Source organism: Crocuta crocuta, unplaced genomic scaffold (assembly GCF_008692635.1).
Source record: "Crocuta crocuta isolate KB4526 unplaced genomic scaffold, BGI_CrCroc_1.0 scaffold288, whole genome shotgun sequence".
Lineage (NCBI taxonomy): Eukaryota > Metazoa > Chordata > Mammalia > Carnivora > Hyaenidae > Crocuta > Crocuta crocuta.
Window position 1 is genome coordinate 6,298,218 of NW_027532607.1, and position 25,012 is coordinate 6,323,229.

Genomic DNA, 25,012 nt, shown 5'->3' on the forward strand with positions numbered 1-25,012 from the left:
GTCTCAGCTTCTAAGTCCCATCGTAACTGGACCAGTCTGCGATCTACCAGTCGGGCTTCCCAGCACCACAGGAGAAGAGCATAATTATCATGGTCTTTGGCCTATTCATCATTCTATTCTTCCTTCCTGGATTAGTAGCAATCTAGATCAAGTGCCAATCTATTTAAATTGATTGCTATTTAAACTGAAATAGCAGCAGAGCACCTGGGTGGCTCAGTCGGCTGGCTGACTTCTTAAGCACCTGGCTTCTGATATCATTTCAGGTCATGATTGCACTGGTTCGAAAGTTTGAGCCCCACATCAAGCTCTGCACAGAGTGCAGATCCTGCTTGGGATTCTCTCTCCCACTCTCTCTCTCTGCCCCTCCTTTGCTCATTCTCTCTCTCTCTCAAAATAAATAAATAAAAATTAAAAAAACAAACCAAAAAACCCCCTGAACTAGCAGCAGGTAACTTTTCCAACCCTCCCACTGCCCACCATGTCAGAGTCCTTAACAGTGAATGTTTCGGGTCTGTTTCCTCTCCTACTTGTAATCCTCTGATTTAGGTACTTAGATCTCTATATTTTGTATTGGCCTATGGTTGTAACCCTAGCCTATTCCAAGACTTGGCAGTTCTTTGCTAAATTGTTAATTTATTCATGAAAAAATTAAATATTGATAACTGAAATAAAAGAATCCAATTTAATTTCTCCCAACCTAAAGAAGGGATCCTTTCTCATTGATGTCTTTCCAAACTTCCATTCCAGACATCGAAGAATAAAAAGGAAGATGATAAAATGAAGGAAAGGCTAGGAATAAAGAGAGAGATGCATGGTTAGAAGCACTCAAAGAAAAATGTTTCAAATCAGAAGTGAACTGAAATGGTGGGACTTCTCCAAATATATGGTTGGAAAAACCATTACAAATTTCCAATAATCTATTTGTCAAATTGTGCAACCATCAAATTCATTTTCAATCTTGTTTATGGAAACAATAGAAGCAAAGGCAATTATGCAATACCATTACTTTATGTCATTGCCTCTAATACTGGTATAGTGTTTTCAAATTTTGGGAAACATATTATCTAGTCAATTAATCTTTATAGAAAAATGTGTTCCATGTTTTGCTAATATTTTATCTCCATGGGCCACACATATCCATATATCTGCCTTATTAAAGAGCTTTCCCCTGTATTCAGGAATTAAAATGGTTCTGTATAGGAAAAGACAACAATTTTTAAAGACAAGGGTGTTCTTACAATTAAGAATACCAGATATGGCTCTACACCTGTTGTCTCTTGACTCCAAAGAGAAGACATGACTTGCTGCAAGAAGACAAACAATGGTTAAATAGGAAGTTTTTTGGTCTCATGGATTTTATCCATATAAGTGTGAATTGGCCCACTGAACAGCCCTACTTCACCTGACTGTGCCCTGACTTCACCATAAGTATTGGGTAGGTGTCCATTCCAAAATGTGTATCAAAGGGTTGTATTCCTTCCTCTCGAGGTCTAGGAGGCACTACATTTTTATTTGAAGCAATAGGATTTAGCAAGTACTCATTACCTGGTGAGACAAACTTGGGCATCTGTGTTGGCATCCCCAAATAAGGAGAGAGAATCAGGGCTTATCTTTATCCTACAGAGCTTCACACACCTTCCTGTGCCCCATGACCCTTCATAAGCGCCTGCCCTTCCCTTCCCTTGCCTTTCTGCATCTTCACTCATGCACTGTATCTTTCTTCCTCTTCAGGAAGTCTATACTTCTACATCTATATCTATATATTTGTAGAAGTCGATACTTCTCCATCAATTAGCTAGAAAAAAAAAAAAGGATTTTATTCCTATTGAGTGCATCTCGAGAATCTCAAGCTCCCAAAGATTAGGGGTATTTCATTTGCCCAGGAGTATGTAAAGACTGTTCTGTTTCCCACCACCGATTACCCTTTCTCCCCACACACGGACAGAAGGTGGGTTTTCCAGCTGTTTAGCTAGAGCACATTGGCCTATCTGGCAGGGATTCAGCTGGTAGCCATGGGGTAGAGATATTTCAATGTCATGCATACTCAACATAGTGTAGACCCCAACCCCAAGCATAGCTTTCACACTCCGTCAAGAGCTCTAGGACACTGGGGGATGGTGGCACTACTTACCTGAAAAAATAAGAACATGCAGCCAATTAATACGGCCTGTGGTATTAAAAAGGTGACATAATGCAGCATTTCATATTTAAAGTAAGCCAACAGCAACAGTAAAAACAAAGAGAAGGTGGTGATCTAAAGAAAACAACAGACACGCATATTAATACTCCAAACATCAACACATGTTCCAGACTGAGATGGCCCATCTCAAAGATCTTCCTAATTTCAGATCCAGCCTCAGAAACCCAACTGAAATCAGCAGGTCTGCCATCGACCTGTTCTCTTAGTGACTTAGCCAAATTCCTTTCACCTGGAGTATCATGAATGAGACATGACTGTATAAATCTAGGATCTGACCTACAGAATATTTTCATTACAGAAAAGGAACAAAGTTGGCATTCTACTGTTTTCAGGGGTAAAACTGGTAGAGAAGCAATGATCATCGGGACCACAAATTGGTATCTAGTAGGAATGACATAACAAAGAGAGAGGACTTCTGTCAGCTATACTGTCAGCTATACTTCCCAGCTGTGCCGAGAAACAGAGGCACAGAAACACCCAGAGTGGCTTCTATTTCAGAAGTATCTCATTGAGAATTCAGGGTTAAGAGATAGTGAGAGGTACACCAGACACACTCAGACTTTTTCTTCGAAAACACTGCAATGATAAAGGCTTCCTACAAGTTTTTGTACTTCTGGCTTCTTACAAGCTACCATTTTTATGGCATTCCAGCATATTCTTCCTAAATGTATATTTCTGATCTTATTTCCTGTCTGTACTGTAAGCTTCCACAGCTTTCCACAGCCTGTAGAGTAAATTCTGGAGCACATCATCAAAGGCCAGCATGGTTCCAACCAATATTTTTACCATAACTAAGGCCACACCCTTGCTGCACGGGGTTTTCTTCCTTGCCCTATGCCAGATTATTACCAATTCCTAGGATAAGCCTGGACTCTCTCCCCACTGAATCATTCTTCCCTAGCTCCTAAAATCTAATTCTCCAGGTTTCAATGCCTCAAGGAAATTTCTGCTCTCATTTTCATGAGTTAATCTTTCCTTTCTCTGGTTTTCACAGAGACAATCTTTTAAAAAGGGATAATCTTTTCCTTATCACTTTGTTCTCCTAAGTGGCTGTTTACTTCTCTTTCACCCTCTGTGTGCCCTTTCAGGGTTGAAACTACTTTTTATGCATTACCAGTCTTAGTTTTTTGACTCATTGTTGGAAGGCAACTCATACACATTTTTTAAGTTTATTTATTTTGTGATAGATAGAGTGAGCAGGGAAGGGGCAGAGAGAGAGGAAGGGACAGAGAATCCTAAGTGATGTGGGGCTCAAATTTACAAACTGTGAGATCATGACCTGAGCTGAAATCAAGAGTAGGACGCTTAACCAACTGAGCCACCCAGGCGCTCTGGAAGCCAAGTAATATTTTTGAATTAATAGTTTACTTTTTGGCAGCTGGAATGACAGGAAATTAGAATAGGTAACGGGAGATAACATATACTTTTCCTTCCTAATTTAGATAAAATAAGTGTTGCTTTTGTGGAATTAATTCTAGTAGAATATGGAGTAGTTTCTAGTTTTAACTATGCTAGCAAATAACATTTGTAATCTACTATATAGCTTTGTGGAGGCTGGTGACCTTACTTCTTTTTCAGTAAAAAGAAGATACAAATGGCTTCCAGGTTTCCTTCTAAAAATACTTTCTGGTTCTAGAAACAATTTAGCTAATTTTAAAAGAGACAAGGGTAGGGAAGCCTGAGTGGCTCAGTTGGCTAAGTGTCTGACTTCGGCTCAGATCATGATCTAGTGGTTTGTGAGTTCGAGTCCTGTGTGGGGCTCTGCACTGACAGTGTGGAGCCTGGAGCCTGCTTTGGATTCTGCTCCCTCTCCCTCCGTCCCTCCCTTGCTCGTGCTCTGTCTCTCTGTCAAAAATAAATAAACATTAAAAAAAAAGAGAGAGAGACAAGGGTAGACATTAGGAAGAGAAAAACATGCAGATTTTGAAAAGGATCATGCATAAGGAAAACAAAATATTTGAGACTGTAACATTAATTTATCATTCTACTGAGGGCAAACTTAAAGTACTGGCTCAGAATTGTACACAAGAAATGTACTTACCATAAAGAAGCAAAAAGACCAAATGCCACTATTTTTCCTCCCCTTGCGAAAAATGAATGAAATCACGTATGTCAAGAAGATAAGTGAGAAGGCATAGCCAAGAGCACAAAGGATCTGAAATCAACAGGAATGTTACGTTTCATTAAAGGCAAATGCAGTCTGAGAAACACATTAGGAGCCAACAGATTGCTGTATCACTAAATTTTACAGCGACTTAATTTATGATGATACAAATATCATTTGCCTCTTCCATTTTTTTTCATGAAATCATTCAACGGTATTTGTTCTATGAATATTGGCACTTACTTGTATGATATGATTTACAGTTGCAAATTCTGACTCTTGGAGGTTTAAGCTGGAGTCTATTAAATACATAAGAAGGAGGATCAAGAAGTAGAGTGAAATATCCACCAGCGCCTGGCCAAACCAGTAAGCAGATGGGTGGAGGCCTGAAATCCGGAGCTGGGACTGAGTTTTGTACTGATTAAAAAACAGCAAAGACACCAAGTGTTAGTTCCGTCTGAGTTTTAAGAAAATGTGGATTATGTGAGAAAACATTTAACCACAATGTTCATTTTGTAATGATTCTGCATCATGGCCATAAGCATGATGTGGACCAAGGGGGATGGCTAGTTCCGAACATATATGATCAATTTGCCACTTTAAATAACGATATTGAAGTTCATCAAACACCCAGTGGAAATTTGTGAAAGAAGATCTCAGTGTAATCATGGTATTAACATAGCAGTAAACAAAATATTGATTAGCAATCTATGGGAGCAGGGTGGTTTATTTAAGCAGCTAACTTTCCATCAGTGTGGTTCTGTTTTGACTCACTGAAGCCTCGTGCTCACTCTCTCTCTCTCCATGTGTATATACATAAAAAGATTATATATTTTACATATAAAATATTAGGTTTTATTTACTATTATACTTTACACAAATACACAACATGTTATGTATTTTTATATACATATAACATGGCTTTATTCCTTTCATTCTAACTAAATGATGAGTTAAGGTAGTTTTGGCATATCACATATTCAAATATTTGTTGCCCATCCAAATATTTATGCACACATACATCAATATTATTACATTCACAAATACTGTGTATCTTGTATTCCTGTCCTTCTCTGAATAAACATACTGAATTATATATCTTAAAACTGCTTATCAAGTGATGAATGGTTTGGCACCAATTCAGCAATTGCAATAAACCACTCAACAATTTCGAATATATTTTTTCCTTTTTAAAAATAGTTTAATTCATTTGCTGATGGTCTCTGGCTGGCCAAAAGAGGCCTGTGTCAGAGACAGAATTTGACCCAAGGATGCTCATCAAAGTCTCTGGGCACAGGCTTGTTCAGTTGGCACAACTAAAAAGGATTTGGTGATGGACTGATCTGTGGTGAAGCCAGGAGAGGGATGAGCTGCGGTTTTAGGGTACTGACTGAGTGTGTGCCCGGTACTGTCGTCTCTGGAGACAGGAAATATGAAAAGGGGGGGGGTACACATTCAAGAATGTCATAAATGCAGCTTTGGGGATGTGGTAAGTTTGAGAGTCTGTGATTTTCCCAGTGGCAACCTGGAGAAGGGAGTTTGGATCAGCACTGGAGGTAATATTAGAAATTAGAATCTTGAGGCACCTGGGTGGCTCAGTTAAGTGTCTGACTCTTGGTTTCGTCTCCGGTCATGATCCTACGGTGGTGGGATTGGGCCCTGCACTGGGCTCTGCACGTATAGTACCAAGCCTGCTTGGGATTCTTTCTCTTCTCTCTGCTCCTCCCCACCCCTACACAGGCCCTCTTCTCTCTCTCTCTCTCTCTCTCTCTCTCAAAAGAAACTAAAAAAAAAAAAAAGAAATTAGAGATCAAGTCTGTGAGTGATGGGTAGGCAAAAGGGGTTGAAGCCCTATGGTTAGATGAGTTTGCCTAGGACAGACTGGCATCAAGAATGATGATAGAGCCTAGGGCTGAGACCTCAGGAGTTCCAGAATTTAGAGAAGAATAAGAAGTTCCAAAGGAGCCAGACAGTGGCCAAAGGGTTAGGAAGAACATGGTAGAATAGTGGCATTACACAGGCCAGAGAAAGAAAATGTTCATGTTTCCTATGGGAGACACTTTTATTTCAGTTTATTTATTTGTATAAGTATTATTTACTTGTATAAAAGCCTTGTGGGGAAAGCCTTGTGGAAGGAACTCTACCTTCACCTTCTACTCATACAAGGTAATGAAATTTTCGGTATTACCTTATAATCATCGCAGCTGCTCATGGCAATATAAGGTGTACAGGAGGATACCAAAATCATCCATAATATAGTATATTCCCAAAATTCAAATGAGCTTCTCTCTGGCTCCTGAAAATGCAAATATAATGAGCTAAGTAACAAATTCAAATTCTGTTTTCTGGAATACATTTAAAAAATTTTAACTGATTACATATACTCCTTCCTTAGGTCCCCGCTGAGGTTCCCCAACTCTTTCATTATCCATCCAATTGGCTTTATACCCAATTTCATGGATAAGGAAAGTGACTCAAAGCCTGTGTATGAACGGACAAGTATTATTACACAGTCGGAAGATAGGAAAGGAGTGAGATTTTCCATTTTCTTATTTTATGTTTCTACAATGTGCTATGAGGCTAAAACAGTAAATCATGACCATTTACCGTTGAAACATTCAATTTTTCATGGGCATTTAATTATTTCAAGCGCGATATGGCCTGACTCAAAAACCGTATCAGATGTTTGCGGGCACAGTGATGATAAGCATCTTTCTAGGTACATCAGGAGACCAGAAAAATATTGGTTGTGGCTTCCAAGGTAGAGATCAAGTATAGTACTAGAAAGGGAAGTGAAATCTCCATGAAAAACCTTGGTACTTGGTGACACATTTTGTTGCCCTGTTAGGGACAGAAGGTTCACTGAGTGCCCTGGAAAACAGTTCCCATGTTACTTTCACGATCCATGATATGCACACTGTTGAGAAAAGTTATAACCAGAGTCTGGTTATCTTCAGCCTGGCAGTCAGAGACACCCTTACTAACTACAGAAAAGAGAGATTTAGGCTCATTGACAGGATCTTTTCGGAACACGCTGCATGCTGGGTGGTTCAGTTCTCAGTGGTAAAGTCTTTGACCTGAGCAGGACAGAAGCAAGATGTGAAACTCCAGAAAACTCTTACTTGTGTAATGCACAGGTAAATTCAAACAGAGTACAAAATGAGTTTCTGGAGATAATAAAGTTCAGACGTTGAGCACATAAATACAAGGTCAAGTAAGTAGTTGGTATTAAGTGCCTCACAGATAAAATAGAATGTTTCTATTGATGGAAGGAAACTCAAGGCAATTTGCTCAACTGTTGTATCCTCCCTGAGAACCCAGAAAACTGACAGGAAGTTAATTAATGAACCATAGCATATAGTCTAAAATTAATTAGTACTTGATGAATGACTAAAACTTTTTGCTTTAATGAGTAAGCTTCTTACACACCCTTACTGAAAGGAATTTTTATTTTCTGAATGTACCGTGAAGCATGTTGTGAGAAGTTAACTCAAAATCTTGGAGGAGTGTATGAAAATAATGATGGATGGCCCATTTTACACATGAGTGAACGGTCTTTAGTCATACATATTATCATAAAACCCTAGATTTGAATGGAATACAGATAATTTGCTGACCTCTGACATTCATTTATACATTTAACAAATAAGTTATTTGGTGCCTATCATGTTTTAAGCCCTATATCAAATTATAAACTATTATGTAGGGTTAAAAAATACATGGTCTCTGTGTTGAAAGAAGTCTCTAAGTGGAAGCAGTATATTTAGGAAATAATCAAAAAGGAATAATTACAAACTGTAATATGTATTCTGGTTTCCAAACTTACAAGGCTATACACAATCCAATCATATGGGCCTTTTTTTAGAAACAGGAAATCCCCCCCCCTTCCGGTATGAAAAAGCTGATTTGGTCAGTCTAGGGTAGGCCAAATAATGCATATTTATTACAAGGAACTGGAGTAATTCTAATGTAACCAGTCTGCAATTTTGGCCTGAACTTTGTCTTAAATTTTTTCCTTTGTAGCATTTCTAAAAACTAATAATAAAACTTCAATTTCTTCCCTTGCCTTCCCTTCCTCTCCCCTTCCCTTCCCCTCTCCCCTCCCTCTCCCCCCTCCTCTTCCTCTCTCCCCTCCCCTCCCCTCCCTTCCCTTCCCCTTCCTTACCCTGTCTTTCCCTCCCCTCTCCTTCCCTTTGTTTTTCTTCTTTCTGTCTGTCTCCCTCCTTCCTTTTTTTGTTATTTTTGTGTTAGTCTCAGTGCTTCTTGACTTCACTTTCATTACCTCACATTCCCTCTAAAAAAGAGTTCTATTTTGCATTAAAAAAAATTGAGGCTCTGGGCGCCTGGGTGGCTTAGGCTGTTAAGCATCCAACTTCGGCTCAGGTCATGATTTCACGGTTCATGAGCTGGAGCCCTGTATTGGTCTTTGAGCTGTCAGAGCCTGGGGCCTGTTTCGGACTCCGTGTCTCCCTCTCTCTCTGCTCCTCCCTTGATCATTCTCTGTCTCTCTGTCTCTCTCTCTCTCTCAAAAATAAATAAGGCATTAAAATTTTTTTTTTAGAAATTGAAGCTCTAGGGGCACCTGGTTGGCTCAGTTGGTAGAGAGTGCGACTCTTATCTCGGGGTTGTGAGTTCGAGCCCCATGTTGGGTATAGGGATTACTTAAAACACTGAAGCTCTAAAAAGTGTACTGATTTCTCAAAACCAGAGAGTAGCATGAACCAAGCTGTAATTTATTATGCAGCCATTCTCAACAAGAATGAGATTGCAGCACAAGAGAGTGACCTGGAATATTCTTGGTGCAGGAGAGACCAGATTCTTGATGGAGGAGAGTCAACATAATTACCTTTGGAAATGTACTTCTGTCGGTTTGGATACGTGCTGATGGTCTAACCATTCCAAGGAGTCCATTACTAATAATATCCATAAGAACTGGGAAGCAGTTTAGTCTTTTGGCATTGCATACTAATGAAAATCTGTAATTCTAAAATATAAAAAGCAAGCTCTTAAATCCTCAAAGATCTTCATTTTTTGCTAAAGAGGTCAAAATTCAACATCTTTTTTTAAAAAAATATTATCATGTTGGTTTCCATACAACACCCAGTGCTCATCTCCACAAGTGCCTTCCTCCATGCCCATCACCCCTCTTCCCCTCCAAAATTCAATATCTTAAATTTAAAAATCATGTTTTTATTTTTTCAAAAAAATTTTTATGTCCTTATTTTGAGAGACAGAAACAGAGAGCGAGCAGGGGAGGGGCAGAGAGAGAGGAAGACAGATTCCAAAGCAGGCCCCAGACTCTGAGCTATCAGCACAGAGCCTGACGCAGAGCTCAAACCCACGGACTGTGAGATCATGACCTGAGCTGAAGTTGGACACTTAACCAACTGAGCCACCCAGGTGTCCCCCCAAAAAATCAGAGTTTTAAAATGGTGTCAAATAATCAAAGCAAAAACCAAACACCATGTAAGTAAAACAGGACAAGTATATAGGCTGTATCTAATTTTCAGGACACCAGACATCTGAGGCTAAAATCAAGTATTATTGTTTAAGAATAAAACAGAAAGTATGTATTATAAAATCCTTGAGAGGAAATCTGAGTCCTTTGGACTTAAATATGCAGTGGGTATTGTATAGTATTTATTTTGACAATGGGTATTGTATAGTATTTATTTTGCAAACACACACGGTTTGTGTTGGTAGACAATGATTAAAACGTGAATTATTGGGGCACCTAGGTGGCTCAGTCAGTTGAGTGTCCAACTTCAGGTCATGATCTCACGGTTCGTGGGTTTGAGCCCTGCTTTGGGCTCTGTGCTGACAGTTCAGAGCCTGGAGCCTGTTTCAGATTCTGTGTCTCCCTCTCTCTCTGACCCTCCCTTGCTCATGCTGTCTCTCTGTCTCAGAAATAAAAAATAAAACATTAAAAACAATTTTTAAAAATGTGAATTATTATGAAAGCATTATTTGTTTTTCATTTCATTTCTTAAAGTGGAAAGCTGAGTACATCGATATTATATTGGTTTTCCACATCTATGGGAAAAATTATGAAACAAAGGCCAATATACCTTTTCATTATCAGACACTATGATGGCTCCATTATATGACGGGTCATCTATGGCATTTTTCGTTCCGAATATATCCACTTCCAAAGCTATGTTCTGATGCTCCACAGACTGTATAAATTCATCAATGCTTGCCCCTACATTGCAGTTAAATATATTAGGTGTGTCACAAAACTAAATTAAGCTGTACAGTACAATTTTAATTAATGTCATTATGTGGTCCTTACGTCATATGGACCGTCAGGATATTTTTCCACATGAGAACATACTTGTTACTGTGAATTAAAACCTGTTCACTTGTTATGGAGTTAACTTCATAATATATTTATTTGCTTCTGATTACTGTTAACGTGAAAGGCAAAAGTCTTTTTTTAGAACCATATGGCATTTGGAATAATGTTTTTCCCTAGAATATTACAATCGGTGGCCATAACCATTAAGGTTTTAATGACACAGATAATCTCTACTCATCAACTACCAAAATTGCTAAATCTCACTTCACTACTGCTAGATTGTTAATTGGCTTTCAAAATGTGTCTTGATAACAGCTTTTTTTTAAAAATATTTTTTATTTATTTGTAGGAGAGAGAGAGAGAGAGAGACAGTGTGAGCAGGGGAGGGTCAGAGACAGAGGGAGTCACAGACTCTGAAACAGGCTCCAGGCTCTGAGCTGGCAGTCAGCACAGAGCCCGACGCGGGGCTCGAACCCACGAACCGCGAGATCATGACCTAAGCGAAAGTCGAACGCTCAACCGACTTCTCCACCCAGGCGCTCTGATAACAGCTTTTTAATGAGGGTATGAAGAGCTTCATGGACCTTCTCCCAGAAAAGCAGCCATAACTTGTGAAAATTACTAAGAATCCAACAAGTTAAAAATCTCTGGATTATCTTAATGGCACAAAGAAAATGAAAAAAAAATTTAAGAAAATCTAATAAATTTGGGTAAGAACACTAAAAAACTAGCACTGGAGTTAAAGATCTATAGCTTTAGTCCCTGTCCTCAATTAGCTTGACAGGAGTTTCACTCTGACTGGATATAGCCAAGAACTCAAGAATCCATTAAGCCATGTCTAAGTCTACAATATCTTCCTGGGAAGATCTGGGACAAGGATGATTAGGCCTTGCTAGTTTTGGCCTCTTATTTCTATGACAGAGCTTTCACCTCATGAGTAGGGAGTGGATGGAATAGGACTCCAGTGTCTCACTGCATAGAGGAATGGTGTTTACGCAACATGGGACTGTAAAGAATGAGAAAGGTTGGTGGCCAGCCAGTTCTCCGAAGATAACTGAATAGCCATTGAAGCTGCATCCCTTCCTCACACCATACACAAAAATTACTCAAAAGGGATCACAGACCTACATGAAAGAACTTAGAGTAAGAAAACCTTAGAGGAGAATATACAGGTAAATCCTTGTGATCTTAGGGTAGGTAAAGCTTACCTTTGACACCAAACCACAAGCAAGGGGAAAAAAATAAGTTAGATCTTGTAAGACTTAAAACATTATGGGGGGCCTGGGTGGCTCAGTTGGTTGAGCACCTAACTCTTGATTTCAGCTCAGGTCATGATCTCAATGGTTTGTGAGTTCAAGCCCCACATCAGGCTGTACGCTGACAGTGCGAAGCCTGCTTGGGATTCTCTCTCTCTCTCTCTCTCTCTCTCTCTCTGTGCCCCTCCCCCACTCACACTGTCTTTGTCTCAAATAAACTCCAACAAATTTTTTTTAAAGAATTAAAACATTATGCTTCAAAGGGCACTAATGAGAAAATGAAAAGGCAATCTACAGGATGAGGTGAAATATTTGCCAAAAATTTGCAGTTGATTCTTATTATTCATGGTACATATATTCTACAAAGCCACCACAAACACTGAATCAGTGAATTCTTAATTATTGCTCTTAGGTTCCTGTGAGCAATTTCTCTGACCAATCAATAGATCACCATATTTTATATATGTTTCCGTATATATATTTTTGATTTATTAACAGTGATCTCAAAGCCAACAACACTATAATTTACACCTGAACGAAGCCTACTTAACACATGTATTTTATTTGGAAGGTACTTCACGGCTTTCTTGACTCAGGGACACTAGAAAGCACTTTAGTACTATGCTTGGGGACCATTTCAAACTGTAAAATCACCAACAAAAAGCGTGAACGTGTGAAAAATGTAGCATTAAATAGATTACAGAAAGGATATTTGTGTACAGTATGACAGCTGAACAAGAAAGCAGAGTGTCACCTCAGCTGGAAATCAGTGTTATCAGGTGCCTCAAATTGTTCCCTTCTCTGAGCATGTTTGTGAATGATTACAGAAGAACCATGAGTATTGGCTGTGGGGTCACAAATAAGTTTTACTGACTAGAGAAGTTTGCAAGTGCAAAATCTGTGAATGCTGAGGATCTATTGCATCTGATAAGAGACTTGTATCTAGAAAATGTAAAAAGCATGTAGGATTCAATAAAAAGGACATATAATTCATTTTTTAAATAGGAAGAAAAAATACACTTCTGCAAAGACAGATAGACACCCAGCCATGAACAGATGCCTAAGATCATTAGCGATCAACGAAATGCAAATCAAACCACAAGATACTACTTGATTCATACTGAGAGGAGTATGACCAAAAAAGTCAGGAAATAACAAGTTTGGGTGAAAACGTGTAGAAATTGGAACCCTCACGAATTGCCAACATAAACAAAAATGGGGGCAGTCAGTTCAAAAAAGTTTGCCCGTTCCTCAAAAGGTTAAAGATAGTCACCGTATGACCCAACAATTCCATTTCTGGGTTTTATACCCCGAAGAAATGAAAAAAAATGTTCATAAAAAAACCTGTACATGGACATTTATAGCAGCATTATTCACAGTAGCCAATAATTTGGAGACAATATCCATTATCTAATGAAAAATAAAATGCAGCATATTCACACAATGGAATTCTTCCACGATTAAAAAAAAATACCAAAACATGCTACAACATAGATGAACCTGGAAAACATCATGGTAAGTGAAAGAAGTCAGTCGTAAAAGATGATATATTCTACTTATATTAAATGTCCAGGGTAGCAGAGAGCTATAGAAACAGAAAATTTGTGGTTTTTCAGAGCTGAGGAAGAGTGAATGGGAATGAGTACTCACAAACATGGGTTTCTTTTTGAGATAAAAATATTCTTTTAAAAATTTTTAAATTTTTTTGAGACAAAAATATTTCTAAAAATGAATTGTAGTGAGGGTTACACAATTCTGTGAAATCCACTGAAGACCACTGGGTTGTATCCTGGGCATAAATGGAATAGCACTTGAATTCTATCTCAAGTTGTTACAAATGTGTTTTTTTTTAATGTTTATTTATTCTGAGAGAGAAAGATAGAAGGTGAGCTTGGGAGGGGCAGAGAGAGATAGAGAGGTAGAGACTCTTAAGAAGGCTCCGCGCTGTCAGTGTAGAGCCCAGCACAGGGCTCGAACTCATGAACTACAAGATCATGGCCCGAGCTGAAATCAAGAGTTGGAGGCTTAACCGACTGAGCCACCCAGGCACCCCGCAAATGTGTTTTTTTGATACGGATGCTTTCATTTTGCACACAGCCACCAGAAAACTCATTTCTCCTTGGCAAATACTTCTCTAGTCCCTTTACCATCCTGGGCTTGTTTTCACCCTTCTCAAGCCTTATAAAGTTTTCTACGAAGGAAGTCAGAAGTTTATTTTTCTTTCACATGTTTTATGTTTCTCTTAACAGTGAATGCACTTGGGAATGAAGTATTCGCCACATTAATTATTACCTGTTTTGTTGATGATCAGTAATCGAGTGAGAGGATCACGTGGTTGCTGTCCAGGAGCAAGGAAGTATAAATGGGGAGAAAGTTCCCAAGTGTAGCTCTGTTGATACACTTTCATGGTGATGATTTCCGTGAGAAGAGGGCAAATTCCAATTCCGACAATCAAGAGCCTACCCAAGAGAAAATTGCCAGTGAGAATACACAGTCATTTCTTAACCTTCAAAGCTGCCTGAACAGATTATAATGTGACGAGGCCAAGAAATTATGGGAATTCAACACAGAGTTCTCAGACTCTTTCCTTGAGTGCTTTGCCCTCTTCCTACTCCTAAAATTAAAGATGAGAAAAGGAGACTTATCCTTGGTTCACTTCTTTTGTTATTCTCTGGCCATGGCATGTCGCATACAACTTCAAGGGGTGTGTGCCCTTTACTTGTATATGCAGATTCTGCTTCTCTCTTGAGACTCCACCACTTTGCTCTCCCTTCCTTCTAGGTCATTCATCAACACTGTGTCAGTTGTCTTCACATCCACTCGTCTTCATGTAGTCCCTCTACCTGTTAGTGACAGCAGGGTTTCTGTACTCTCCAGGCTCAAAGTTTCTTTTTCTTTTAAGTTTATTTATTTATCTTGAGAGAGAGGGAGAAAGCACGCGAGCAGGGGAGTGGCAGAGAGGAAGGGAGAAAGAGAATTTCAAGCAGGCGCCTCACTGTCCGCACAGAGCCCGACGTGGGGCTCGAACCCATGAACCGTGAGATCATGTCCTGAGTCTAACTCAAGAGTCAGTCGCTTAACCTACTGAGCCACACAGGCGCCCCTCCAGCCTCAAATTTTCCATTACTCTTCACTCTTTATTCTCCTGTGTTCTCCATTCCAAATGAAGTTGAAAGTTTGTATTATCCCTTCATTGATATTGGTTCAAAAACTTCTCGATTCCCAATTTGTAATTTTATAATAGTACCTCTTGTCTCAATTCCTGCTAAATGAATGGCATCTCTTGAGTCTCTGTTATATAGTGTTGCTAGATTAATATAGATTAATTTAATATTAATAGATTAATATTAATGTCTTGTTGCTAGATTAATAATTTTTCTAAAATCATGCTATCTCCTTGTCAAAGATTCTTAATAAATTCCCACTACTTATTTATTTAGAAAGTATTTATTATATGCTAACAAGCTATTATGTACTAACAAGCCTCCTACCTTTTTTCTTTTAATCTCTACACTCAGCATGGGTCTCAAACTCACAATTCTCAAGATCAAGAGTTGCATGTTCTTCCAAGTGAACCAGCCAGGCGCCCCAGCCTCTCATCTTTTTGATACTTAATCAAAGTATTCATAGATTTGGTACTGACCGACATCCACCATAGACAGAGGGTGCTAACAAGAGGGTTGTGATTCTTAGGAGCACGGACAGTGCCCATTATGCACAGAGAAAGTATGGGGAGTGAGCTATCATCACTTTAGAGGGCTGGTGGGAAGTCTTGACATCTAGGTAAGAGCAAGTAAAATACAGTGGGAGAGTCAGGACATCCATGGTTCTGAAATGTTATAAATTTCTCCCACTCATCTGCCAGTAGAGAACTACTAAAACCTTAGCTAGACTGGGTATTATGCTTTAACCAGTTTTGTGGGTACAGAAATGCATTTTTGTTATTTTATTCTATTTTTAAAGTTTATTTATTTATTTTGAGAGAGAGAGAGAGACAGTGCAAATAGGGGAGGGGCAGAGAGAGAGGGAGACACAGAATCCGAAGCAGGCTCAGAGCTGTCAGCACAGAGCCTGATGTGGGGCTGGAACTCATGAACCGCACCGTCCTGACCTGAGCCAAAATCAAGAGTCAGATACCTAACTGACAGAGCCACCCAGGAACCCCGTATATTTATTTTTTGATTGTCTTCTCTTGTTTGGAACATCTTAGATTTGTTTTTTTAATGTATCGACTGAAAAAGAAAAACCTGTGGCCCTCCGACACTCACAGTGATAAAAGAGCTTTCCTTTCATGCTTTAATTTCAAGAAGCGAACCCTTGTGACTGTGCAGATTTGCTGTCTCCAAAGAGCCATTCCATCTAAAGTCTTGCTCATCTCATTCAGTGAACTGAGGACTTGTTCTGTCTCAACAAGCCTCTCTGTGTCTCCAGCTCTATCTGACTGGGCTTCTCCCCACGTGGCAATATCTGGAAAATACAAAAAAAGCAATTCATAAAACTGGGTACCAGGTGGACTTTATGGAGCCCACTGTAGGAGCCTGTGCTATCCACAATACTAGAGTCTTCTGCATAACTGTAGGTACTGTGTGGTGTCATTGGCTGCTGCCATGAACTAGAAACATAAATGAAAGTTTCATTCCTTGAACAAAAGGAGTAGAGCGGAGATCTTAGATCATTTGTATACAGACAGTACGTTCAAGAGGTCAAGACAAATATGCAAGGTCATGTTGTGCCTGTGTGTCACTTGGAAAGGAAAAATAATCTCAGGTGTTCGCCTAGAGAAACAAGCTACGAATTGACAGGCTACAAACGGGGGGTTAACTGGTAATTATTGTTACTGATGGGATTTCAAATCTGTTCACACCATCGGAGGCTCCACTCTTTGGTATATTCTCTGCAACCTCTGGATACTCAGGATGCTGTCATTGTATGGTGCTAAAATAAGCCTGATATCAAACCTCAAAAAGCACACACTCATAAAGGTACAATTGCAGACACAAAAACATACCATTCCAGTTACTAATGAAGATGTAAAGATCTTATACAAGATAGTGGTTGACAGTATATTAAAAGAATAATTCAGGGATCTCCTGCTTCCAAGGGAATGTCACCTCTCTTACCAAAAGAATATACCAGCTATTTTTAACCCATCAGATAGATAACAGCACAAAGAGAGTAAAAAAAATTTTTTTTTCATAAAGGGAAGAGCCATTCCTAGGGGAGATGATACCTATGGCTGTTTTCATCTTAGGGGCATGGCAGAAGGAAAGAACAACTTTAGATAGGAGTAAGGAAAGAGCATTAAAGAAACTCTTGTGGTCACATATGGACTTTTAGGACAGACTAGCGTCACATGGTACCCAAGTCGCAAAATGGATTTACATCATTTACCAATTCTTTCCCGTGAGAACTTCACCAAACACACGGGAACAGTACACCAAAGGCTGGATCTGAGAAGGAAAAGCTGAGAAAGATCCACCCTAAGGTATGTAGAGTCTTTACTTGTGGAAGACATCATCAAGGTACATGGGGCCTTCCTCTGTGAAGGAAACCCACCAGGGGCTGGCCACTGGACAAATGAGCAGAAAGAGATATACTGAGGTAGAATGGATCTTGGCTAAGTACAACACATTGACCTGCTAACATCTGGGCATAGGATGGTAAGGTGGAGAGATCTCCCAAGGCATGGTTAGTCATGGTCAAGGGTGGAGAGTCAGGCTAACTCCCCAGGAGTAGAAAAACTGAAAATCCCCAAAAACAAATAAAAAGTGATAGCAAGCTGAGAATCAGGTAGATATCACATCTTGTTGAGGAATTTGGGGCTGTATAACAGAGGGAGGTCTAGAATTTTGCCTGTGTCAGAATCAGATTTATGTGTCAATAACAGTAATATCTAGGAAATCCGCAAATAATTGTACATTGAATGACACATTTGGAAATCACCAAGTACAGTAAAACTTTGGATTGGAAGTAACTTGTTCTGTGAGACCAGCAAACATTTCCAATGAACTTTAACTTGACAAATGAGAGATGTCTTGCAATATGAGTAGTACTGTGATGCTGAATGTCACACGATCATGATTGAGCCAATGGTTCTTGAAATTCACTTTGATACACGAGTGCTTTGGATTATAAGCATGTTTCCAGAACAAATTAAGCTTGCAAACCAAGGTTTTACTGTTTTACAATAATATCTTGTCAAATAGGGGATATCATTAGAGAAGTAAAAATTATTGAAAAAAACCAAATAGAGATTTGAGTTGAAAAGTATACTAACTGATTTTTAAAGTTCACTGAAAAAATAAAAGCTCAATAGATTTCTTTCGGCAGAAGAAAGAAATCAGTGAACACAACCAAAGAGAAATGAGATAATTAAGTTTCAAAACCAGAAAAAAAAAGAATGAAATAAAATGAAGTCTCAGAGAAATGTGAGACACTATCAAGCAGACGAACATGCACTACCACATATACTGGGTTAATGGGAGTTCCAGACAGAGAGTTAAGAGAAAAAGGGTAAGAAATTATAGTTGAAAAAATAATGGCTAACAACTTCCCACATTTGATGAAAAACATTCACTACACATATAAGAAGCTGACTAAACTCCCAATGGGTTAAATGAGAGGAGAGCAACACCTAAAGACATCACTCTCAAACTGTCAGAAGCCAAGGTCAAAAAAAAAGAATCCTGAAAGCAGCAAGTCATCGTGCACAAGAGATTCTCAGTAAGATCTACAGCTGACTTCTCATCAGAAACCACGGAGGCCATATTCAGAATGCTTGAAGAGAGGGATTTAAAATAAATGTTTTGGGGGCATCTGGGTGGCTCTGTTGGTTAAGTGGCTGGCTTCGGCTCAGGTCATGATCTTACAGTTCGTGAGTTTGAGCCCCGTGTCGGGCTCTGTGGTGACAGCTGCCTGCAGTCTGCTTTGAATCTGTGTCTCCCTCTCTCTGCCCCTCCCCTGCTCATGCTCTGCTTCTCTGTCTCTGTCTCTTAAAAATAAATAAACACTAAAAAAAGTTTAAAAAAATAATAAATGTTTTGTCTGAAATTGCTCTTGGGAAATGGGATGAAGGCAGTGAGCCTTGGAGAGAAGGAAATGGGCGAGCTTTAATAACAAGGCAATATTGGCAATAAAAGGTAACAAATGTGACAGGGATGCAGGTTGGCTCTATTTATTCTTGTCTAAGAATGACCTTGATCATCACTGCCCCTCACATTTTGTAATCACATCTATGTAACAGTGTTTTACGGAAATGTACACTGCACTAGATGCTGTGAATACCTTGACATGATCAGTCATGCATTTTATTTACCTGATTCATCAACGACTGATTTTCCTTCTAGTTTCAGGAACACTTCATTCAAGGTTGTCATGGAAACACCGTAATTCTCAATTCCAAGGCCAGGACATCTATCCAGATCCTCGTAAAGTGCTAAAAAACACGTATAGTAGCAAATCAAAACAATGAAAATCATAAGTGAACTGAAGACCACTTCTCAAACTAAAAAGCACAAAGATATGAAATTATACTCGTGCTATGTCAGACATTTTAAAAGCTAACATTTCATAGTAAGTACTTAGTCTTCAAATACTATATTTTAAAATTTAGGGGCTCCTGGGTGGCTCAGTCAGTTAAGCGTCCGACTTCAGCTCAGGTCATGATCTCATGGTTCGTGGGTTCGAGCCCCGTGTCAGGCTCTGTGCTGACAGCCAGCTCAGAGCCTGGAGCCTGCTTCAGATTCTGAATCTCCCTTTCTCTCTGACTCTCTCCTGCTCACGCTGTCTCTCTCTCTCTCTCTCTCTCTCAGAAATAAATAAAACTTTAAAAAAAATTTTAAATAAAATTTATATTGTTACAGCCCATATATTAACTTCTCTTGATCAAATATCCACTTATATTCATTTATGTTTATGTTAAAATTTCATTTTAGAGGTGCCTGGGTTGGTCAGTTGAGTGTCCGACTTCAGCTCAGGTCATGATCTCACAGCTCGTGAGTTCAAGCACCATTTTGGGCTCTGTGCCGACAGCTCAGCGCCTGGAGCCTGCTTGGGATTCTGTGTCTCCCATTCTCTCTTCCCCTCCCCTGCTCACACTCTATCTCTCTCTCTCCTTCAAAAATAAATAAACATGTAAACATAAATAAATAAATCCTTAGAATAAAATAAAATGAATTAAAACATTTTTATTTTAGATATTTTCTGGCTTGTTTAAAAACGTTTTTTTTCCTTCAGCTCAGGTCATGGATCTCACAGTTTGTGGGTTGGAATCCCGCATCGGGCTCTACGCTGATAGCTCTGAGCCCGGATGGAGCCTGCTTCAGATTGTGTCTCCCTTTCTCTCTGCCCCTCCCCTGATCATACGCTCTCTCTCTCTCTCTGAAAAATAAACATTAAAAATATTTTTAAGAATTTAAGTTTATTTTTAACTTAATCATGTTAACTTTTAGCATTGAATGAACAGGGGAACTTTGGATTTTTTCAACTCTAATTAATTGAAGACTCGTTTCCAAAGCCATTTGTGCTTTAGCCGACAACATGGAGAGAAGTAATGTTTTGAGGATTGGTAGGATTGTGCAGAGCTTTCTTTAGTTCCAAAAAGGTGATATTAAAGGAAGGACATAAATAATAAGTCCTTTTCTAAATTTCTGCTTCTGACTATGGAAGAAAGTCACAAGGTGTCCTCGGGAATGCAGCAGTGCCTCAGGGCACTTCGTTGGAATAGTGGGTCAACGGCATGTTGGTGCTCCTTCCAGACATTCTGTACCCATGCACCCTTCGTTCGTTGACCAAAACCACTCTGCATCAGCCACTGTTCTTAATATAATGAACATGGTCTCTGCCTGTCTGGATCTGAATCCTGACAGCTAAATAAATGGAGCTTGAATAAAAACCTAATTTTAAATCCTAGTGGGATTATAGAAGTCCCGAGTCTTTCACCTGTAGCTCCTCCCTGGGCAAAAGGAGAAGTTAAGAGCTTTCTGTCTTGATCAGAGTCCCATGTACAGACAGGCAGGAAAGAGGTAAGATTCAAACTGCTAATGAGCGGTTTGTGTCATTCTTCATTTTACCTAAAATTGGACAGATCTCCTCAAAATTATAACTACTTTGAAAACACATTAATCAGAATTCAGTTAACAGTTTGCCTGATGGCTCTAAGAAATACTTGTGCTGTCGCCGTAAAATGTGTATTTGAATGATTTCTGGGGTTAATTTATATGTCTGTTAACCACACATATGGCCCAGTTAATTGCTTCCACCGCCCAGTGTGGATTTTCTGAATGACATACATAATAAGTGCACTTTTTCTTTCTCTTTTACTTAAACTTATTATTTTGAGATAATTTTAGATTCCAATTCAGTTGTAAAAAGATAATACCAAGACATCTGTACACTTCACTCAGTTTCCCCCGATGGTAATATCTTAAAAAGCCAAAGTACAATGATCACAGCCATACTAGTGAAAATACAATCAAGATATGGAACATTTCCAAGGAGCCTGGGTGGTTCCGTTGGTTAAGTGTCCATCTCTTGGTTTTGGCTCAGGTCATGATCTCACGGTTCATGGGTTTGAGCCCCACGTTGGGCTCTGCACTGACAGCACAGAGCCTGCTTGGAATTCTCTCTCTCTCCCTCTCTCTCTGCCCCTCTCCTGCTCATGCTTGATATCTTTCCCTCTCAAAAATAAATAAATAAACATTAAAAAAAAGAGATACAGAATATTCTTATTGCCACAAAAATCATGGTACCCATGTATAGCCTCCACCATCTCTCCTGATTCCATCTTTGCCCAGCCCATGGCAACTATTAATCTCTTCTCCATTTTTATAATTCTGTCATTTCAAGAATGTTCTATAAATTGAGTCATACAGTATAGATTCTTTTGGGATTGGTTATTTCACCTGAGGGTAGTTCTCTGATTATTCATCCAGATTGTTGCATATACCAGTCGGTAGCCCATTCCTTTTTATTGCTGAGTGGCATTGCATGTCATGAATGTTCTAGAACTTAACCATTTACTTGTTAAAGGGCATCTGGATGGCTTCGGCTGTTGTCTGTTCCAGATAAAGCTGCTATAACATCCGTGGTCAGGGTTTTGTGTGAATATGGTTTCATATCTTGAAGATTTTACTCTTATTTATTTATTTATTTATTTACTATTTATTTCTGAGAGAGAGACAGTTTGAGCAGGGGAGGGTCAGAGAGAGACGGAGACACAGAATCTGAAACAGGCTCCAGGCTCTGAGCTGGCTGTCAGCACAGAGCCCCGACATGGGGCTTGAACCCAAGAACCGTGAGATCATGACCTGAGTTGAAGCTGGATGTTTAACCAACTGAGCCACTGAGGCGCCCCTCTCTTATTTATTTTTAAAACATTTTATGGTTTTACATTTTACTTTTAAGTCCATGATTTATATTAAGTTCACTTCTATATAAAGTGAAGGTTCATGTTTATGCCTGCGGATCTACGTGCTCCATTTGTTGAAAAGGTTATCTTTCCTCCATTGAATTGCTTTTCCACTTTTGTCAAAAATTGGCTTGGCATATCTCTGTGGGTCTATTTCTGGATTCTCTATTCTGTTCTGTCTATCTGCGTGTCTATCACTCTGCCAATACCACACAAACGTGATTATCATAGTTTACATGATGCCATTACTCATTCCCCTGGCTCATCACCGAGTGGCCTGACAAAACCCATAGCTTCCTGCTTCAAAAGAGTTGATGGGGGCCCTCAGCATCTCTGACCAGGCTGATCGCTGATGTCTTTGCCTGCAGAAAGCCCGTCTGTGATGACTGGAAGAGGGGCCTGCTTTATCTAATGTGCAGACATCAACACAGAGTGTCATGGAAAATGAAAAATCAGTGGAAGACACTCCCAACAAAGGAACAAGATAAACTCATAGAAACAGACCTTCATAAATGAAGCTTTATGATTTACCTGACAAGGAATTCTAAATGGCTGTCATAAAAACCCCAAAGTTAGCACAAAAATCTTGTCAAGGAAGAAAAGGACCAATCTTGGGGCTGTTTATCGTAATGGCTAAGCCAGAGGTTTTTAGCCACTTGTGTTCATTCAGTTATGAATTCTAGAAGATTCTGTTACACACTACAAAGGGAATGAAAGACTTAAAAAGTTCCCTAAAATGCCCAGACATTGTAATGCAACTACTAGAATATATTTCCCACTAGATAAAACTATCCAATTACTGTCTTTTTCTTTGCATCATGTTTCAAATACCTAACACATTGTAAGCTCTCAATGTATGTTGTAAGAATTTCATTATTATTATAAACATTATTTACGTATTTCATTTCATAGTGTTCTCCCACATTACCTGGAAATTTATTTGTTTGTTCCAAGGGCAATGTGTAGACGAGTTTTCCTTCACTTTCTGCTGATAATTTGGCATTGGGGATGTGCTGTTTAACAAGTGATGTTATTTTTTCCTGAACGCACATTTCATTCAACTGCAAACTGGTATTTGAAAAATAAAAAAGGAAAGATATATGTTATTTGACATGGTCTTCAGTAGCATGAAGAAGATGGCTACCTTCTATGAAAGAGATGGGCCATTCAAACATGAAATAAGGGGACAAAAAAATCGGATCATATAAGTGTAGGAGAAGGCAGAGGGAACTAATTAGAACTACTGGTCAGGTTATTTAGAGATGAAGCCCAGAGAAAGTTAATATTGACTCAAGTCCTTCAAGTCTCCTCAAGTGGCAGAGGAGAGATACCAGAGACACAACACCATGACGACACAAAGTAGGAAATGGTGACGATTTGTCAAAGGGGGTTTAATTTGGCTGAATGGGATTACTGTTTTGGGCAAGAAGAAGGGAATTTTGATAGGTAGGCACAAAACAGGTTTAGTTATTCAATTTACTCTTCCAGACACATTTATCAAGTTCTTAGTATGTGACAAAAATTACTCTAAATGCTAAGGGTACAGTTGTAAGTAAAAAAAGCACTGCCCTGTTCTTATGAAGTGGACTGTCCAGTGGGGAGACAGGGAGAAAACAAGTAAACAAACAGACAAATAAATGATTGGCAATAGTAGTAAACGCTATGAAGGAAATGGATTACAGATAGAAATTACTTGTGGATGAATGTGGGTATGGGTTGTTGAAATCACTAATTTTTGCTTTCTTTGCAGTGCTAGCCCCAGAACTTTGACTAAGAACAAAGTATCATAGAGAAAAACCGTCTACTCATCAAAAACTACCATGGATATTTCCCTAATGTAGAAAAACAAACAAAAAAAATTGTATGAATCAAGGTTATAAAGTATACAGTAGACAAAGGATCAGTGACTTGGCTTCTAAACTTGGTTTTGCCATTTGAAATGTGTTACTTGCCCTATCTGGACAGTTTGCTCATTAGCAAAATGGAATGATGATACCTAACATTTAAGGTTGTCCAAAGAACTGAATAATAGTGATGTTTGCACTTAGTCCTTTAAAAAAGGCTTTTTTAGGAGCACCTTGCTGGCTCAGTCAGTTGAGCATACAACCCTTGATTTTGGCTCAGGTCACGACCTCACGGTTTGCGGGTGTGAGCCCGGCATCAGGCTCTGCGATGATGGCGTGCTGAGCCTGCTTGGGATTCTGTTTCTTTTCTCTGCCCCTCAGCTGCCTGTATTCTCTTTATCTCAAAATAAATAAATAAACTTTTTTTAAAAAAATGGTTATTTTATTTGGTCAAATGCTTATATTAAAATTATGCTGTTTACTCATAGGTATTAAGAATAAATGAGAATATATGCCATTTTTAGAAGTCGTGAAACTCACTGAGGGAATGAAGCAAAACAAAAACAAAAACAAACACAAATCATAATTGTTCTCGATGGTGCTGCTGCCCCATGAAATAAAAACAATCTAAGAAATACTTCTTGGTTACTTATAACAATTTGTGCTGTGCATTAGAGAGGACTGAGGAAGCAGTATACGTACCGTCCTCAGGGAGCGTCTAGCTCAGAAATGGAGGGCAGCAAGCTTTTTCTGAAAATGGCTATATAGTAAATATTTTAGGCTTGGCAGCCAGTAGGTCTTTACTGCAGCACTTCAACACTGCTGTTACAATGAGGAAGCAGCCATAGGCAAAACCTGCATACATGGATATGCAGGGGTCCTGACCAGCATTTTGTATTTTG

At 39.1% G+C, this 25,012-nt stretch overlaps 1 protein-coding gene and 1 long non-coding RNA gene across 3 annotated transcripts in view; one reads left to right on the forward strand and one right to left on the reverse strand.

Annotated features, from left to right (window-relative positions):
• The window catches only part of ABCA8 (ATP binding cassette subfamily A member 8), a 70,404-nt gene that overhangs the window by 12,338 nt on the left and 33,054 nt on the right, over nt 1-25,012 (reverse strand). For both annotated transcript variants that reach the window (XM_077780292.1, XM_077780293.1), the window contains exons 17-28: nt 23,195-23,334; nt 19,174-19,293; nt 16,127-16,325; nt 14,151-14,317; nt 10,373-10,506; nt 9,151-9,288; nt 6,493-6,600; nt 4,548-4,721; nt 4,242-4,355; nt 2,132-2,254; nt 1,239-1,304; nt 698-789 (exon numbers count right to left, since the gene is read on the reverse strand). In XM_077780292.1, coding sequence (XP_077636418.1) covers nt 698-789; nt 1,239-1,304; nt 2,132-2,254; nt 4,242-4,355; nt 4,548-4,721; nt 6,493-6,600; nt 9,151-9,288; nt 10,373-10,506; nt 14,151-14,317; nt 16,127-16,325; nt 19,174-19,293; nt 23,195-23,334 — 1,575 coding nt within the window. The remainder of the gene's footprint in view (nt 1-697; nt 790-1,238; nt 1,305-2,131; nt 2,255-4,241; nt 4,356-4,547; nt 4,722-6,492; nt 6,601-9,150; nt 9,289-10,372; nt 10,507-14,150; nt 14,318-16,126; nt 16,326-19,173; nt 19,294-23,194; nt 23,335-25,012) is intronic.
• Nucleotides 6,278-20,270, forward strand: LOC144244943 (uncharacterized). Its single transcript, XR_013339123.1, has 3 exons — nt 6,278-6,470; nt 19,205-19,430; nt 20,094-20,270. It is a non-coding gene; the product is annotated as an uncharacterized LOC144244943 (long non-coding RNA).